Source organism: Ictalurus punctatus, chromosome 12 (genome assembly GCF_001660625.3).
Source record: "Ictalurus punctatus breed USDA103 chromosome 12, Coco_2.0, whole genome shotgun sequence".
Lineage (NCBI taxonomy): Eukaryota > Metazoa > Chordata > Actinopteri > Siluriformes > Ictaluridae > Ictalurus > Ictalurus punctatus.
In genome coordinates, this window is record NC_030427.2 from 13857347 (window position 1) to 13875012 (window position 17666).

Genomic DNA, 17666 nt, shown 5'->3' on the forward strand with positions numbered 1-17666 from the left:
CAAGAGTTAGTTTATAATCAAATGATGATTCTTTTTGACGTTATTGTGTATTTCTTTGTATTTTCAGTCAGTGTGTTTCCATGGAAGTGTGTGTGTGTGTGTGTGCACTACAAAACCTCTTTACTATAGTCCAAAGGGTCATATTTGCTTTCCCTGAGGATTCTCCAGCTGTCATGAAACTCGTCATTCATTCTGTAAACCATCGCACTGAGAATCTTTCCTCTGGAGCCCCCCAACTCCACGCGTTCCAGCTTCAGGAAGTCCAACGCTGACGCAAACAACTCCTAACACAAACAAAACATACACCACTCACTCATATCCTTGGTTTTTATATTTTTATTACGCCTTAGACTCGTTAATTAAGGTGGCCGATGATTCAGAATCACTGACATGATTGTGAATCTCATGTTTTATTTGAAGGTACAAATAAAAATAAAATAAAAAAAACCCACACACTCATACAAAAAAACAAACAAACAAACTTGTATGCATAGCTCAAATATGCTAACCCTTAATTAAGATCCATAACTTTTACGAGCACACTGAAAACACTGAGAGCTATTAAATGTCGAGTATATAAATGATTACGTTTATAATCACTCACCTCAATCATGAGCAACCGCTCATTGATACGGTCAGTGCGCTGGAAGATGATCTGCGAGGGAAAATCCCAGGGTTTGACAGCGCGTCCCGGCTGACTGTAAGGCCCCATTGGGCTCAGTCTGTCTCTGTATTGCTGGAAAGTGTGTTTAAATGCCCGAAACACCTGCAGCGTCCGCTGCACACGATCTACACCCTCCTCCAGCTCCATCTTAAAAAGCTCCTCTGGGATCAGATACACCATCGCCTGTGCACGCACACACACACATGGAGCACATATGTACAATGCTCTTTCACAATCCTATACAGAAAACAGGAACAGATATGATGACAACATTTTGTACCGTTAAAAGGAAGCTACACTCATATAGGTGATAACATGACAGTTTACCTAACTGGTCTACCACTCCGACAGCACACACTCTCTCTCCTCTCCTCTCATCTCATCTCACACACACCTTGTCAACGAGCAGGTTGCAGAACTCAGTAAGGAGCGTGACCATGCGTGGTGGGGAGCAGTAAAAGTGCGAGTGCGTCCAGATGAGAGCGAGTGTGTGAAAGAGAGCTGGGAAAAGTGGCTCCAGGTTGGTGAAGCTCCGTTCCTCAAATGCCACAATGAGCTTTCGCAGGGGCTTCAGGTGCAGGTCGATGTCCTCCGCCTCCACCACCGCTAATACATACACACACACAAGCAATATAGAGAGCAGTTTACCTTAGAATACTCATCCAATAAAATTCTGATCTATGTATGGGCATAAGGTGTAAATACATTTGAACCCATTACCATAGTTTACTTTCTGGATGATGTCATGGAAAGAAGTGTAATAACTGCTGTGGATCCTTTGCAGAATCTCAAGCACCTGGTCAACTTTCGGATTTCGCAGCTGCACATACATAAATACACTTAGGAAGAAAAAAGAAAAAAAAAAAAAGGATTCCTCCAGATATACAAAACCCCTTTGGGAACCTACTAACTATGTCTACCTATCCAAAGAACCCTCAAGCAACCTTTATTTTCTAATTGTATAGGTTGTAAGAGTTCTACGTGAACCCCTAGATGGTGCCACACTTTGGAGAACAGCAAGCAAATGAAGTTTGAACTGTTAACTGTCCAAAAACAAATCCTGGAGAAACAGACAAAAACACCTGAATGCGAGTGTGTTGTCGTACTACCTGTTTCTGAATTCCCTGCAGATTTTCTTTTTGATGAGTCCAGAAGTGCAGCTCCGCCGTGGGGCCCACGTGGTCCCCCTGACGCAGGAGCTGAGAAGAGTCACGCTGCAGCACAGAGCCCATCTGCTGACTCCACTCTACCACCATGGTCTCAATAGCATACAGCAAAGCCCGGTCTATTAGACACAAATCAGAGCTACACACACACACACACATACACACACACACTTCTTAGCTCCACCCCAAAGTTGATTATTTTCCGATAACAGCAAGCCACGAATGGTTTTATTACTTTTACACCAAAGCGATTTGCCAAGGATTATGATACTTATACATACACATACATCATAATTTTTATCCATTTATAGTTAAGTTTAGTGTTCTGGAACATCTGGGAAAAGATTTAGTTCCTGTTATCACTTACATCATAGCAGCTATATAAAAAGTCTCCCTTTGTTCTCTCGCTTGAATTTAAGAAGACAAAAATTAAACAGTTTCTCATGTTAACAAGAAACCGAAAAGCGTTAGATCCTCTATTCTGACTTTCTGACTTCCCAGTGGATAAAATTTACTGACCAATGCAAAGCTCTGGCCCTGTATCAGTGTCACTTTCTGACCACAGGATTACATTTACGTTTATTCATTTAGCAGACGCTTTTATCCAAAGCGACTTACAAAAGAGGATATACAAGCAAAGCGATATTTCAAGTGGAGAACAATAGAAGTAGTGCTACCGTACAAGATTTTTAATTGAGTTCTAGAGGAGAAAAGTGCGAAGATTAGAGGTGTAAGAGCCAGAGTAAGTTTTTTTTAAGGATAATGTGGGGTTGGCGTTGTAGGAGTTGGTTAGGTGTTCACGGAAGAGGTGGATCTTTAGCTGTTTTTTGAAAATAGTGACAGATTCTGTGGTCCGGATTGAGGTTGGAACTTCATTCCACCACTGAGGGACAGTTAGTGTGAAGGTTCTGGAAAGGGACCTTGAGCCACACTGAGTAGGCACTACTGATCATCGGTGATCAATCGAACACAGATTGCGTGAGGGAACGTAAGCCTTCAGGAGAGTGTTGAGGTAGGAGGGCGCTGTTCCAGACAAGGTCTTGTACGTGAGCATCAAGGCCTTGAATTTGATCCGGGCGGCTACAGGAAGCCAGTGGAGGGAGATGAAGAGGGGTGTGACATGGGTTCTCTTGGGCTGGTTGAAGATGAGGCGTGCATAATGTGCATAATGTAACGGTCGACCTTTACGGTACACACACAAACCTGAGCTGCTGCTCATCTCTCCTGTCCACACTCAGAGGCAGGGGGAGCAGCGTTCGTCCCTGAGCACGACCGCGCAGTGTGACTGCCCGACTGCGCAGCTGCTCCAGATGCTTGCGTATGTCCTGGCCCAACACTCGTGGCCAGCCTGTTTGATTCATAGGGTTTGCCAGGACTGACAGCAGAACCTTCTCTCTCACACACACACACACACACACACACACACACACACACAAATTCCAAAATCATGAAGCAAGGTTTGAAACTAGACCACATCCAAATACACAAACAACTGTGCAGGCATTTCCATTATCGGATGCCAGCATGTGATTTCCACAGTAATTGCAGCTTGGGTGAGCTGAACCTATCCAAAAAAACCCTTTAGTTTTACACTGGAGCTACAAAGTGTATCCGTATCCATAGCTAGAAAACCAGTTTAGCTAAAAGATTAAAGCGGCATCATTAGTACAACCAACTTTCTTGCTGCATTATTATTTAAATTTGTTCAGTTATTTTGACCTTGTAACACTGCACACTTTTCTATGTATGTCTTATGCCTTCACCATGGTTTCTGGGTAAAAATCTCTGAAACAAAAATGTATACTTTCTTAAAATTAAAAATAAGATTTCCTGCAACACAAGACAAAATCAGAGGAAAAGGTTTATAAAGAATTAGGCTAAAAAAAAAAAAAAAAAAAAACCATTGGACGCAGTTATATTGCCAAGTTATTAAAGAATATTGAAAGAATTAAAGAATGCTTGTATTACATTAAGAAATAAAGATGCAAACATTTGAGCTGACTTTTCATTTTGCCTAAAGGTACCTATGAGTATCTTTTGGACTCGTATAAACTATTTACATGATTTTATTAATGCAAGCATCAAAGCTGCAAACTAGCAAATTGATAGTAAGGGCATTTCATTATGTTTGGCTATTTCTATGAACAGGTCATGTCCGTGTTTGGGTGGATGTACCTGGCCGACGAGGACGGGCGCGTGATCCAGGGGCTGTGCCGGAACTTCGCTGAGCCACAGCTGGGAACGAAAGGAGGTTCTGGAAACGCCACGGCCGGGTTTCTTCAGCAAACACAGCAGCTTGGTCCTCCACGGAGACGAGCTCTTTTGGGGGGAGAACAGACGCGTAGTGCTTTCAGATGTGAAAGCACCGGAAATAAGCAGCGACTTATTTCAACACGAAGAGCACGTCAGTACACGGGACATAGACATCTTGGTATGATATTACAGAAATAAACAGCAGGTCTGATTTGATCACGAAGGAAAGTGTGCAGAATCTATTACATCTACAAATGTAGTATACAATGTATATTATGCCTTTCAAAGCTACCTCCAGCACAAAGTGAAGACAAATCCTAAACTGTTTCGTATTCACTATATATGCCCACTACATAGGGTTTGACATAGAGTCTATGTAGTGTGCTGTATTCGCAATATATACAATTATGTATTGACTTTTTTTTTAAAAAGTATGGTTTTATCATTTAATGAGGACAGCGTACGAGGGTGTGAATTGCTCTGACCTGTTCGTCTCCTACGTGCAGCGTCCCTCCCGGCCCCGTAAACAGAATGAGGCGCTCGCCCCAGCCCTGATCTAGAAAGTCAAGCAAAGCCTTCTGGTTCTCCTCTGCTCCGATGAAGCGGTTCCACTTGTCCGTCTTCAGCCGCAGAGCCGTGAACACCTGCTCCTTCACAAAGTCCACTCGCTCGTCCGAGAGGGCACTGACTTTCAGCTGCCCGGACGGTACACGAACGCCTCCCTCGGTCATGCTGAGAGAAAGGAAGAGACGTCAAAAATGCTTCTTTATACAGCTTTCCGAAACGATTCGAAACAAACCTCTCGCCTTCACCTACTTATGTCCACTTTTAATAGTTGCAGTCCTGTGTTTTCAATGCTAAGGATGACTGTGTGCTCACCGAGTGGAAATCGAACCCCTGGCGAAGGTTCAGGTTACCATGGTGATGGAAGGCAGAGCGGCTTTGTATCCTTCTGCCTGTGTGTGTGTGTCACTCAGGTGTAACGTACATCTGCTGCCAATGAAACCTGAGAAACATGAGCATCCCAAGTATCATATAAGCACCACACATAGCAACTCATCACTCACCAAACAGCAGTGGTACATAAACTACCCAACAGTCAATCTTAAATTAAAGGTAAAACTAAAAAGGTAACTTACTGAGAAAATACTTACATAGTAGTTTTATCGTATGTGATCTTATATTTACTAGGGATGTAACTGCACTACACCTCTAATATTTACAGACTATTGCCCTTTTCGGACAGAAATAAATTCATATGGAGTAATTTCCGATTTTACACGAGCTACTCTGTGATTTTATTTACACGTGGATCGGCCACGTCTGTGGTTCTGCCCATCCCCATCTGAGAAAATTACAGGCCAAATGACCTACTGTTTTTCTCCAAGCTCAGCGGCTGTCTGATCATTTTAATCCTGTACGGCTACACATGCCCGTGATTTTCTATGCAGCTGACGCCTTGCATTTGACAGAAAAAGTTCTTTGCTTTTTTTTTTTTTTTTTTTTAAACTGCTGCTACTTGCAAAACGAAAACTTGGTCTGGGAAGTAAACCCTCGACTACACACGTTACTTGGGGAAGCATTTTGTGGAGGAGAAAGAAAACAAAATCATGAAGAAAAGGCGAGGCTACTTAAATAACAGCAACTACTGGAATAAAGCATTACTTTATATTCACATATACACAACGACATCAAATTTTAGCTTTCTATAAATAATGGCTAGTTGCATCACTACCAGCTCCATAAATATCTAATGTTAAATGCTGACAAATGAATGCTAAAAATAACTGAATAGTCTATATCGTTACCCTCTTAGAGTTATTCATTTATCAGCATTTAACATTAGATACGTAAGGGACTGGCCATGTGACACAAACATCCAGGTTAGTAGAAAATACAGCCCACTAGAAACTCGCTCCTCCTACTCCATCACAGGAGACGTGATAAAAATAAATAAATACATAAATAACTTTTTTTTTTTACAAACATTGCTCTGATAAATGAATCCAATCTGAATAGACCTTTTGGATGCAAAAATGTTCAGCACCATCCTATAACAATAACGTGACGTTAAAAACTATTATTAATAAGTTCACGAAATCAGTCATCTTAATACGTACTTTATCCTCGTCAGGGTGGGGCAGTGGATCCAGACGCAGTCCCAAGAACACCAGGTGCAAGGTGGGAACACATTCTGCATAAGACACTAGAGAGGTATTATCAATAAAGGCAAACAATATGACTGATCACCTTTGTTTCTTGTATGAGGATGGACATGGGTGTGAAGGTGTTTCTGCATTCCATAGTGACTCTATATGAACCATCAACTGGACGTGACAGACAAAAAGGTGAAATGATGTGCCTGCTAAAAAAAAAAAAAAAAAAAAGTCAAGCTTGGTCTGACCAGCTACCAGCTGCCAAACTTAGAGACTCAGACTAGATTTGGTGACTTTTTAGAAGCCTTCATCAACTGTAATTCAAAAAAGAGCTTAGCGACAAAGCTAGTGATTTTTTTGCGCAGACGTTAGTGACGATCCTGAATGCAGCGTGACTCTCCAGCTCACATCACAGCAGCTGATATACGGGTTGAGAGAGCAGGTTTTGCTCGAATCACCAGCAGTGTCTAATGCCTGACTGTTTCGCGCTTGCAACCAATCGCTGATCACCGCTGTTCCCAATGACCAATCGCTGATCACCGCTGTTCCCAATGACCAATCGCTGATCACCGCTGTTCCCAATGACCAATCGCTGATCACCGCTGTTCCCAATGACCAATCGCTGATCACCGCTGTTCCCAATGACCAATCGCTGATCACCGCTGTTCCCAATGACCAATCGCTGATCACCGCTGTTCCCAATGACCAATCGCTGATCACCGCGGTTCCCAATGACCATTTGCTGATCACCATGGTCCCAATGACCATTTGCTGATCACCGCTGTTCCCAATGACCATTTGCTGATCACCGCGGTTCCCAATGACCATTTGCTGATCACCGCTGTTCCCAATGACCAATCGCTGATCACCGCTGTTCCCAATGACCAATCGCTGATCACCGCTGTTCCCAATGACCAATCGCTGATCACCATGGTCCCAATGACCATTTGCTGATCACCGTTGTTCCCAATGACCAATCGCTGATCACCATGGTCCCAATGACCATTTGCTGATCACCGTTGTTCCCAATGACCATTTACTGATCACCGTTGTTCCCAATGACCAATCGCTGATCACTACTTTTCCCAATGTCCAATCGCTGATAACCGAGGTCCCAATGACCATTTGCTGATCACCGTTGTTCCCAATGTCCAATCGCTGATCACCATGGTCCCAATGACCAATCGCTGATCTACGTTGTTCCCAATGACCAATCGCTGATCTACGTTGTTCCCAATGACCAATCGCTGATCACCACTTTTCCCAATGACCAATTGCTGATCACCATGGTCCCAATGATCATTTGCTGATCACCGTTGTTCCCAATGTCCAATCGCTGATCACAATGGTCCCAATGACCATTTGCTGAACACCATGGTCCCAATGACCAATCACGGATCACAATTGTTCCCAATAACCAATCACTGATCTTCATGGTCCCAATGACCAATCACGGATCACCATTGATCCCAATGACCATTTGCTTATCACCGTTGTTCCCAATGACCAATCACGGATCACCATTGATCCCAATGACCAATCATGGATCACCATTGATCCCAATGACCAATCACTGATCACAAATGTTCCCAATGGCCAATCAAGGCTCACTGTTGTTCCCAATGACCAATCACCATGGTCCCAATGATCAATCACGGTTCATAATTGTTCCCGATGACCAATCAAAAAAAAAAAATCAATAAAAAACATCACTGACATTCTAATAGTTTCCACTACATATACCATTACAAACCACCAGCTAACCATTAAAATCATTACCATTATTGGTCCTTAAATAGTATCCACCAGACACAGCATGCCAACAACAGAAGGCATCAAATTATCAGTTGGGACCATTGCAGTTTACATTCAAACAAATGCCCACTACAGCCATTAAACCCACACAAATTCTGTGAAGGTTTCTATTGTTATTTTCAGCAGGGAACAAGAAACATGACAATGTGCATTTTTTTTTGTCACTTCAAGAATTAAAAATAAATAAATAAATAAATAAAAAGATAAAAAAGAGAAGAGTCTGGTGAGAGAACAACTGTTTATGTAACAGCTGCTGTAACATAAGCAATAACAGGAACTTTATCATGTATGTTCCACAACATTTATGCCCAACTATAAATGGATCAAACTTACAACATGGTGTTCTCTAATAAATAGAAAATGTTAGCATTGGCAAACTGAGTGGGAACAGTTACTCCGCTTCATCACATCACCCTGTCATTGAATAGTTTCTAATAACAGCACTCCCCAAAGCTTTTTTTTAATTCTTTAGAACATATAAATGAATGTTGTTGCAAAATAATGGTTTTCTAAAACAATGCACTGCCTTTGTTGAAGCATTCAATTCATTAAGCTTAAAAATCACACACACACACACACACACACACACACACACACACACACACGACAGGTCACCTATAGTAATCAATAAACATTAAGTATCAAAGTTATAGGAAGATTTCTGACTTTAATTGTGTTCCATTTGGGAAAAAAATAAAAGTATAAAAGTAACATAAAAATTTTACACATGTAAAAAGTAATTAAGTCCATGATACAACAGAATCAGTTATACACTAAAATAAATGGTGGCTATAAACAACCTTGGGGACTGGGGGGGTTGCAAAAAGAGTAAAACCAGAGAACACATCATGAATATAGAGAAGAAAAACTAAAAAAAAAACAAAGGAACAACATGACTGAACGTTTTCATCCGAGTTGCATATGGACGATAGAATAAAAATAAAAAAATAAAATAAACAAATCCACCAATCATGATACAGAGGGTGTGAGAGAAGCAATACTTGAAATAAAACATAATGAAAGAGCGAAGACACATTTGGACCGAGGCCAGCCGAGAGAGAGAGAGAGAGAGAGAGAGACGGATTGAAGAGGAAGATGGACAGATCGTGAGTATCTCTTCCCTCTGAGGATGTCGCTTCCCTCTCACGCTGCCAAATTCACACATCGCTCTCTTTCGCTCACACACACACACACACACACACCTCCCTGTACCATATCTTTCATGCACACACTCATATCATCGTCATCCCCATGAACAATTTGATCAGAAGAAAGTACAAACCCAAGCAAGTCCAGCATCATATACTAGAGTATGATATGATACAAAATAAGGCATTTCTGTGTTAGTGTATTCATATACACTGTATATGCATGTGTGTGTGAGTGTGTGTGTGTGTGTGTGTAGACCCAAACCACATTTAATGTCCCTACCCTCCCCCTTCCCCGTTTGTACAAAAAAGAATGCTACAGAGCATAAATTGATAATTCATTTTTTAAAATATATATTCATATATTCATATATATATTCATATATATATTCATATATATATATATATGAATTTATCATATATATAAAAATCGATAGTGAAAAGCCAGCTGTGAAAGTGGGCGTTGTTTTTTTTTAATAGGTCACTCCATGGCCTCATTGGCAGACACAGTGACCAGCTGAAGCGGGAGGTCAGAGTTTGAGAGGATGTCTTGGGTGCCAGCCTGGGGCAGATTGGTCAGGATGAGCGTGGCCCCGCCCCCGGTGATGATGCTGTCCGGATGGGCAGAGGCCTCCGTCTGCCCTGCCGTGGGGGCTGAGTTTAGCCCTTTTTTGTTCAGGTGAGTTTTAATGTGTTTGGCCAAATGGTCGCTGCGCATAAAGCGCTTAGAGCACTGTGGACACACAAACTTCTTCTCTCCTGTGGGCAAAACACAAGGATCAACGACACGTACAAACAGCACATAAAACTTTTCTTATCTGACGAAGCACAAGCTCATGCAGTTGATGAATCAATCCCAAGCCCCACCCACGCTTAGTTACTGCTGCTACAGAGGTCAAGCTTCTGAAAGTCTATCAAGAAGAATAAAAACATCTTTTAGCACAAGTTACATAAGAAGTAACATGTCAGGGCATGCTGTTCAGAATCGACGTTTTTTGGTGGGGGGGTGATGTGCCCTGCTAGCATGTCCAGAAGTGTTTTATTCCTCTTATATCACAGCAATACATTTTTAATTTATTACTGACATCACATCACACATTTTATCCGTTTATCTATACATTTAATGTTTCGAAAACGTACTGTTACTAAGCGCTGACACTGGATACTCCTTCCATGAATATTTAAATAAACTTCTCCCTACAGAACAATTCACCGTATCAACTATTATACAGTTTTCTTTGTTAAAAAACAGCTATTACTATGGAAACGATAACTTATTAGAACGATTCATTTGAATTACAGACGGCACTACCGTAAGAGCTGACCAATCAGAATTGAGAGTCCAATAGTGCTGTGGTATAAAAGATAATTAAGCCTTATTAAAGGTTAGACTTTACTGGAAAGCTTTGCTGATCTAATGGCAAATGGGTGGCTGAGGAAAAGAAGGCGGGGCTTAGGTTCAGTCAATAAAATATTTAAAACAAACAATTAGTGTGAATGGAGTTTATATTTATATTATGGTTGCTTGTGGTGAATCATTTTAACATTGAGCATGTTAAAATAATCTAAAAATAATATAAAAATAATAATTAATCTCGCTACGAATGGATACGCAGGGATTTGAAGGTTTTACAGTGTGCAGGTTAGCTATAATGTGATGTGCGCACGGTGCAGTACCTGTGTGTGTCCTGCGGTGGCGCTGAAGCTCGTCGCTGCGTGTGAATCTCTTGCCGCAGTAACTCCAGGAGCAGATGAAGGGCCTCTCGCCCGAGTGCCAGCGCAGGTGAGCGCGCAGGTGAGACGTTTTACCGTACACCTTCCCACAGCCGGGGATGTGGCAGATGTGCTGCTTCTTCTTGCCCATGCCCGAGCCTCTATACATACACACACACACACACACACACACACACACACACACACACACACACACACACACACACAAATGTAGCAACTGTGTTTTTTGTTTTTTTTTTCCAAACAAAACATCATTACTGGAGGAAATACTTAATAGTTTTAAGAATCTAATGAATATTATTTTTTTGACCTTGAATGTGTAAATACAGTTAATGAACACTTCAAATAGCATTTATGATAATCAAATCTGAAAAAAACTAAAGAACGAATCATTTCATAACTGCTGAATCATGAGGCTTCTCACTAGCTGTTTGTGTACGTGTATGTGTGTGTGTGTGTGTGTGTGTATGTGTGTATATATCTTACCTTCCCCCTGCCTCCTTGCAGTTAGGGCAGGTACAAGCTACTCTCCGGAGCCTCTTCCCCTCCTGTCCCATCCCCTCCGTCTCTTCATCTAGCATCCGTACGCGGAGGTGTGACAGGTCGCTGGTGTTCAGGGTAGAGTCTCCGCTCAGTGGCCAATCGTCCGAGTCCGGTTCCTCCTTGATATGAATGTCTGGGGAATAAAGGAGATTCGAGTATCAATAAGTGTGCAACGAAAACATACGAGCTATGTGTTTGGCAAAAAAAGTTAGCGAGTTCCTCTATCAGGTGAGAATCTGGACACGTACACAATCTAGAAATTTTAATCAATCAGGAAATATTGATATTAACATTAAATCAGTAGCCTGGATGCCGAGGACAAGCAGATTATTTCGCTGGGTAAGTCCTTTAAGGAGGATTACTGTCACTTGTAATTGTAATTTAACTCATTTTAAAATAAAAAATAAAATAAATAAATAAATAAATAAGATCCAGATTCTTTACGTACTTCTTGTTAAATTACTTAAAACCACGTAATATAAAATGACATTTTAAAAAATCTCTCATAGATTATCCACGTGTAGGAATACAATGAGTGTAAAAACACTAAGAAATTCTACCAATGTGTCTATGAACAAACATTTAACGCTGATTATCAAAATTGTGGGGGGAAAAAAATATTTAACAATATAGAGCAGAGGTTCTCAACATTTTGTAACTAACCCCCCGCACAAGCCTCCCCATCATGTGGCACACCCCCCCATTGGAGGAGACCAGGTATAATGATTATATTACATTCTATATAAAATCTATCTACATATAACCTAATCCATCATCTGTTCTGATAGTGTTTTTTTCCTTTTGTAATTTTGTACTTTTTAAAATTACTTTTCATATCTTATATGATTTTTTAAAAATAACTTTAATAACTTTTATAAAACTATATAACGGACAGGTATGGAACATGAATGATCAGAAATGTTTCTGAACACTATAACTACTTTAAATAAGAGAACTAGGCTGTAATAACGTGGACTATTTCACATGTAAAACATGTTGCATTACATTCATCTTACATTCTAAAAACATTCGCATATGAATGATGTAAATTGGGACGAAGGTCTGCGTCTCGTTATCCATGACATTGTTAAATCCACGGCTCTCAGACTCTCCCTGAACAGAGCAGACAGAGAGGTAAGAGTGCAGTGGGAAAGCAAGACCTCGCGCTTGCAGGACAGTACTGCTGACATTTGGAAAGTTGCTAAGGTTTGTCCAAAAAGTCATTAGATTTGTTGCCGGGTGCTTTTTTTTTTTTTTTTGTAAAGACAAGTGGCTAAATTGGCAGCATTGATCTGCACTGACAGCTAGATAAAAGGCAGGCTAAGCTCCGCCTCTCCCAATTTGTGCCCCTTACGATCTCTCCATGCCCCCAGGGTTGAGAGCTACTGGTATAGTGGAATAGTCTTGGCATTCTTGTAATTAAGAACTGTTGCATGGTACAGGTCATTTTAAAAGGTTTGTTAACTTAATCTGGGATTAATCTGTTAATCCAAAAAAAATCAGCATGATTGTACTGCAATGTTCTCAAGTGGAGTTGAGTTACATTTTATATATTTAAAAAAAACAGCATGAAATTGACTGTCTGTAAGTGTGAATACTATACATGGCAGAGTTGAAATCTAACATGCAAAAAAAATTTTAATAAATCAATGCAGTGTGTGTGTGTGTGTGTGTGTGTGTGTGTGTGTGTGTGTACCTGAGGGACTCTCTATGGTGTGCTCTGCCTGCGAGATGGAGTTGACCGTGACCGTCTGCAGGTTGGGGATGTGTCCGGCAGTCACGCTGGTACCAGGCTGCCCGAGCGCCAGCGTCTGCACGGGGGCGATGGTGATCTGCGGCGACGCCATTCCACCGGCTCCAGAAAGCTGCAGGTTCTGTAGGTTCTGCACACCCTGCACCTGGAAAGTCTGCCACTGGATCTGGCCAGTCGGCGACACGGTCTGCGCCTGGATTAAGAAAGTGCCTGTGTTGAGCAGCTGCACACTTTGTAGTGTCTGCGCCGCACCTTCTGCCGCCTGCGCAGGCACTAGCTGCACCACGGACTCGCTGGTAGCAGGCACATGGTTCTGATGGATGAAGGACGGATCTTGTTGGCCGGCCGAAACAGCCGTGGCTTGGGTCAGAACCCCTGTGCCGTCTATCGTCTCGGGCAGCGATGTGGTGGTGGAGGAGGAGGAGGTCGATGTCGGCGGAACGAAGGTGTTGTTGCTGTTGGCGTTGTTGGTTTTATCCAGTGTGCTCTGGACCGTGTTGTCGCCTGTCATGACGAGCTGACCGTCAGCTGTGACTCCCGTAGCGATGGTCTGAGCTCCGGCCAGGCCCAGGGACTCCAAGTCGGCGTTGCTCAGGCTATTAATCGGCACAAACGTGATGTTCCCGGGCAAACCGACTGGCACGTTAGCCACCACCTGGCCCTGCCCAGCGAACCCGCTTCCTGCCAACGAGACGCTCGGGATCTGCTGCATGTGTCCAGTGTGCGCCAGCAAACCCTGCAGGTCAGTGGTGCTAGTTGCCGTGGAGATGCCCTGCGTTCCATCAGGCAGTATGGCAATGTCTGTACCCAGAGTCGTGACATCGGTTGTAGACGTAGTGTAACCTAGCGATGCCGCGTCCGCACTCTGGAGCTGTGGAATGACCTGGTACTGGATACCGTTGGCGCTGGAACCGTCTGTCCCGGCAGTGACAAAAACAGGCTGGCTCTGCCCCGGTACAGTTTGCAGTGGCACTACATACTGCCCGTTGGTGCCCACAATCCCCCCACTGGATAAGTGTACTACACCAGAGTCCTCTTTACCGGTGGAAACCGGGGTGAGAACCTCCCAGCGGTCAGACGAGCCGGTGAGCTGGATGGACGCGAGGTCCGTCGTCTGCTTTGGAAGAGAAATAAAATGAGTAATGCAATCATTAAGACTGCACTGTCCTTAATAATCACATCCTAAATGCAAACACAAAATGGAGGTGTGTAACTATGAGCAATTATATGACACATTGGGTAAGAAATTCCTGGAACTGGACTGCAAAAAACAAAAAAAACACCTTAGTTCTGGTTTGGTGAACGTGACACTGCCCCCTAGTGAACACATTTACATGCAGTCGCTTATGCACACATCCGTTCACAACAGCTGCAAGTGTTCAAAGACCCACAGACACAAAGGTTCAAATTATCCCCAACAGTACAATGACCTGTGCATGTATGTGTGTGTGTGTGTGTGTGTGTGTATGTGCGCATTATATATGTATGTCCTACTCTATCTGGATTTGTTTAGGTAAAGTCTAGGTTGTAGAATTGTAAATTAGTCATGAGTTTGTAACTCATGAAAATCAATCAATTCATAACATTTTTGACATGCGTTTTTCTGGATTTTTCTGTTGTTATTCTGTCTCTCACTGTTCAAATAAATCTACCATTAAAATTATAGAATGATCATTTCTTTGTCAGTGGGCAAACGGACAAAATCAGCAGGGGATCAAATACTTTTTTCCCCCTCACTGTAGTTAAATAAATACTGAAATATCATATTTTCATAATATCACCCATCCTTGTATGTTCTAGTGCGTCTGCCCATGAATATGATTTAGGATCTGGAACATTCTGTATACTTGGATAAATTACTTGAGAAAAACTGTCAAGTACAATATCAATATCACAATATAATAACAATCCTGATTCACTTCTCCGAGTATTATGAGACTCGACAGGTGTCAGTTCTCCTGTGTGTTTGTTTCTTTCTCTTTTATTTTGCTAAATACTTTAACATTGTGTACAAAGTTTTCTTAGTGCTTTAATAGCAAAACTAAAATACTGCAATATCATAGTTTTCATAACAACACCTGCTCCCTGTCTTCTAGTATGTTCTAATGTGTCTGCTCATGACCAGCATGAATCAGATCAAATAAATTACTGGCTAAAGAATTCCTAACTTTTCAGTGATGATATGGCCATAATATCAATAATAGAAATATGATCAAAATCGAATTTTGTGTAAATATTGAAGCGTCTTGGTGCTGTAACAGCTAAACATAATGTTGCGATCAGGATTGTGTAAGCATTGCAACATCAAATTTTCACAATATTGCCCCCACTGTGTTCCAGTACGTTTGCTCATGAATAAGATTAAAAGGTCTGGAAACACTGGAACATGCTTTAAGATATCAGAGACTGATCACGCTCAGAAAATCAGTAAGAAAAAAAAAGAAGTTTTGGGGGGGGGGGGGGGGGGTTTTGTCTGGCTTTAGAGAGAGAGAGAGAGAGAGAGAGAGAGAGTGTGTGTGTGTGTGTGTGTGTGTGAGAGAGAGAGAGAGAGAGAGAGAGAGCACAGAGCGACAGAAAAAGACAGACAGAAGGACAGAGAGAGTGAGAGACAGAAAGAAAGACACACAGACAAGGAAAGAGATAGACACAGAGACAGACAGACTAAAAGAGTGAGAGAGAAGACTAAAAGAGTGAGAGAGAGACAAACAGAGAGGCAGACAGTGAGAAAGATAGAGAGAGACAGCGTTAGGGAAGCCACGCTGAAAGAGCGTGTGTGTTTGAGAGAGAGAGAGAGAGAGAGAGAGAGAGAGAGAGAGAGAGAGAGAGAGAGAGAGAAGGGGGAGGGAGAGGGAGAGGGAGAGTTGGGGGGTGTGATTGGGGGTGGAGAGGGTTTGACCCAGTGGCCCGTGCAGTGCAGGTGAACGCGGGTTTAAAGCGCCGGTGTGTTGAGGCTGTCCGACCCACAATGGGCGGGTTTATAAAGCCTAAGAAAGTGGGTGGCCGTACAGACCGAAGGCTCACGGGAAGCGGTTTTGACTTTCGGCTCCCCGAGCGCTTATATTTCCCCCCCCCCTCAGCGGTTGATTAAAGCGCAGAAGACGAGCACCGGAGCCCAGGAGAAATACCTGGTCCGAGGCGGAGGCTCCTGCGGCGGGCTGCAGAAAGTCGCCCTGACTGCCGTCCGCGTCCAGGGCAGCCATTTCCTGCTGCTTCACTGCCTGTTCTGGGGCTGCAGGGAAAAGAGAGAGCGAGAGAGAGAGTAAGAGAGAGGAAAAAAAACAACAAACACAGCGAAATGTAATTTCTCAGCGACTTCCACGCTAACTAATAGGAATAAGATGCACTTTAGTTCTCCAACTACAACAGACATCCGACTAAATCCACAGCTTTTCTCCTCATCAACACTCGACCACTTTTTTCCCCCGCTCGAATGAAGTGTTTTACTTTTGTTAAAGTCAGGCTAACTAACTAGCTTAGCTAAGTGCTAGCATCGCTGCTGAGTGGGGAAAAGATTAAAGACTTTGGCTAAGCTAGCTTTGCTAAACGTTGCTCCAAACTCACCGGCGGTGCTGTGCTTCGATCGGTTTAAGTGTTACGTACCAGTCATAGCGCGAAAGTCTAAAAGATAGCAAGGTTATCTGTTCATTTAAACTCCAGACATGATTGTTTTAATCAAAGGCGGGCTGAGATCGGAGATTCGGGTCGATTTTTTTTCTTTTCTGTTTTTTTCTATTTTGATTGACGGTGCGGGAAACGCAAAAGGTGGGGCTTCTGAGCTTGGACCGTGGAAGACGCTTCACATAGCGGAAGTCCTGCCCAGTATTCCCCCCCCCCCCTTGTTTTGAAACGATTGGTTGCGCGATTCGACCCCTGAAGCTCTGATTGGTCAGACGCGCCTGTCAGTCAAATTTACGCCGTGAGCGTTTCCTGTTTGTTGTTCTCTCAGATAGATAGATAGATAGATGGACACACAGTGCTTTTCGGCGAGTTTAGAAAGTCCCCGTCTTAATAAAAACTTCAAAAGATGAAAAGAAAACCCCCTCTAACTTTTGTTCTAAATGCTACATTAAACACGCCGCGGCGTACTTTTATGTGGTTTGGGACGTCAGTGTGTAAAAAGTTTAAAAAAAAAAAAAAAAAAGGTCGTCTCTGGAGTATTTTCAGGATCCCTGTCTGATTAAAATCAACAAAAAGCTGCCTCTGTGTAGTGCACAATAACAGCCATTTAGAAAACACCCACGCAAACCCGTAGGCACCAAAAGGTGTCAGTTTACTCACTTGGGTAAACAAACTAGTTTGTGGAAACAGCTGCAACGACCCGGATGTGTCCACGGTTTAATAACTACCTTACAGACTGCCCGAAGTAGCTTTTTATCTATATTTCTATGCGACTTAATTTTGCACATAAAAACTATATAGCCAAAAGTATGTGGA

General features: G+C 42.5%; 2 protein-coding genes across 5 annotated transcripts in view; both read right to left on the minus strand.

The window, feature by feature from the left end:
- Positions 1 to 6424, minus strand: part of dnah9l (dynein, axonemal, heavy polypeptide 9 like) — a 61133-nt gene extending 54709 nt beyond the window's left edge. The window contains exons 1-8 of the mRNA XM_053684065.1: positions 4569 to 6424; positions 4006 to 4149; positions 3034 to 3218; positions 1774 to 1969; positions 1385 to 1484; positions 1059 to 1270; positions 605 to 847; positions 117 to 284 (exon numbers count right to left, since the gene is read on the minus strand). Of these exons, the coding sequence (XP_053540040.1) occupies positions 117 to 284; positions 605 to 847; positions 1059 to 1270; positions 1385 to 1484; positions 1774 to 1969; positions 3034 to 3218; positions 4006 to 4149; positions 4569 to 4814 (1494 nt within the window). The 5' untranslated portion in view covers positions 4815 to 6424. The remainder of the gene's footprint in view (positions 1 to 116; positions 285 to 604; positions 848 to 1058; positions 1271 to 1384; positions 1485 to 1773; positions 1970 to 3033; positions 3219 to 4005; positions 4150 to 4568) is intronic.
- A 1854-nt stretch (positions 6425 to 8278) lies between these two features.
- On the minus strand, positions 8279 to 17023 carry sp3b (Sp3b transcription factor). Of its 4 annotated transcripts, none has more exons than XM_017481839.3 (6): positions 16833 to 17023; positions 16358 to 16461; positions 13176 to 14346; positions 11423 to 11612; positions 10880 to 11076; positions 8279 to 9961 (listed from the first exon to the last, which is right to left on the minus strand). In XM_017481839.3, exons 1-6 carry the CDS (start codon positions 16837 to 16839, stop codon positions 9684 to 9686), a joined length of 1947 nt encoding a protein of 648 aa, XP_017337328.1. In that variant the 5' UTR covers positions 16840 to 17023; the 3' UTR covers positions 8279 to 9683. The 4 variants fall into 4 exon arrangements, with proteins under 4 accessions (XP_017337328.1, XP_017337327.1, XP_047015005.1 ...); XM_017481838.3 differs by having other exon boundaries at positions 13176 to 14349; XM_047159049.2 differs by having other exon boundaries at positions 16794 to 17023.
- Between the last annotated feature and the right edge of the window lie 643 nt (positions 17024 to 17666).

Excerpts from the sequence above, each read along its gene's own strand:
- sp3b (XM_017481838.3), bottom strand. Across the intron at positions 11,613-13,175 it reads CACCATAGAGAGTCCCTCAG|ACATTCATATCAAGGAGGAA; the intron begins GTACACACACAC and ends TTTATTCCCCAG. Across the intron at positions 11,077-11,422 it reads TGCAAGGAGGCAGGGGGAAG|AGGCTCGGGCATGGGCAAGA; the intron begins GTAAGATATATA and ends GTGTATGTATAG.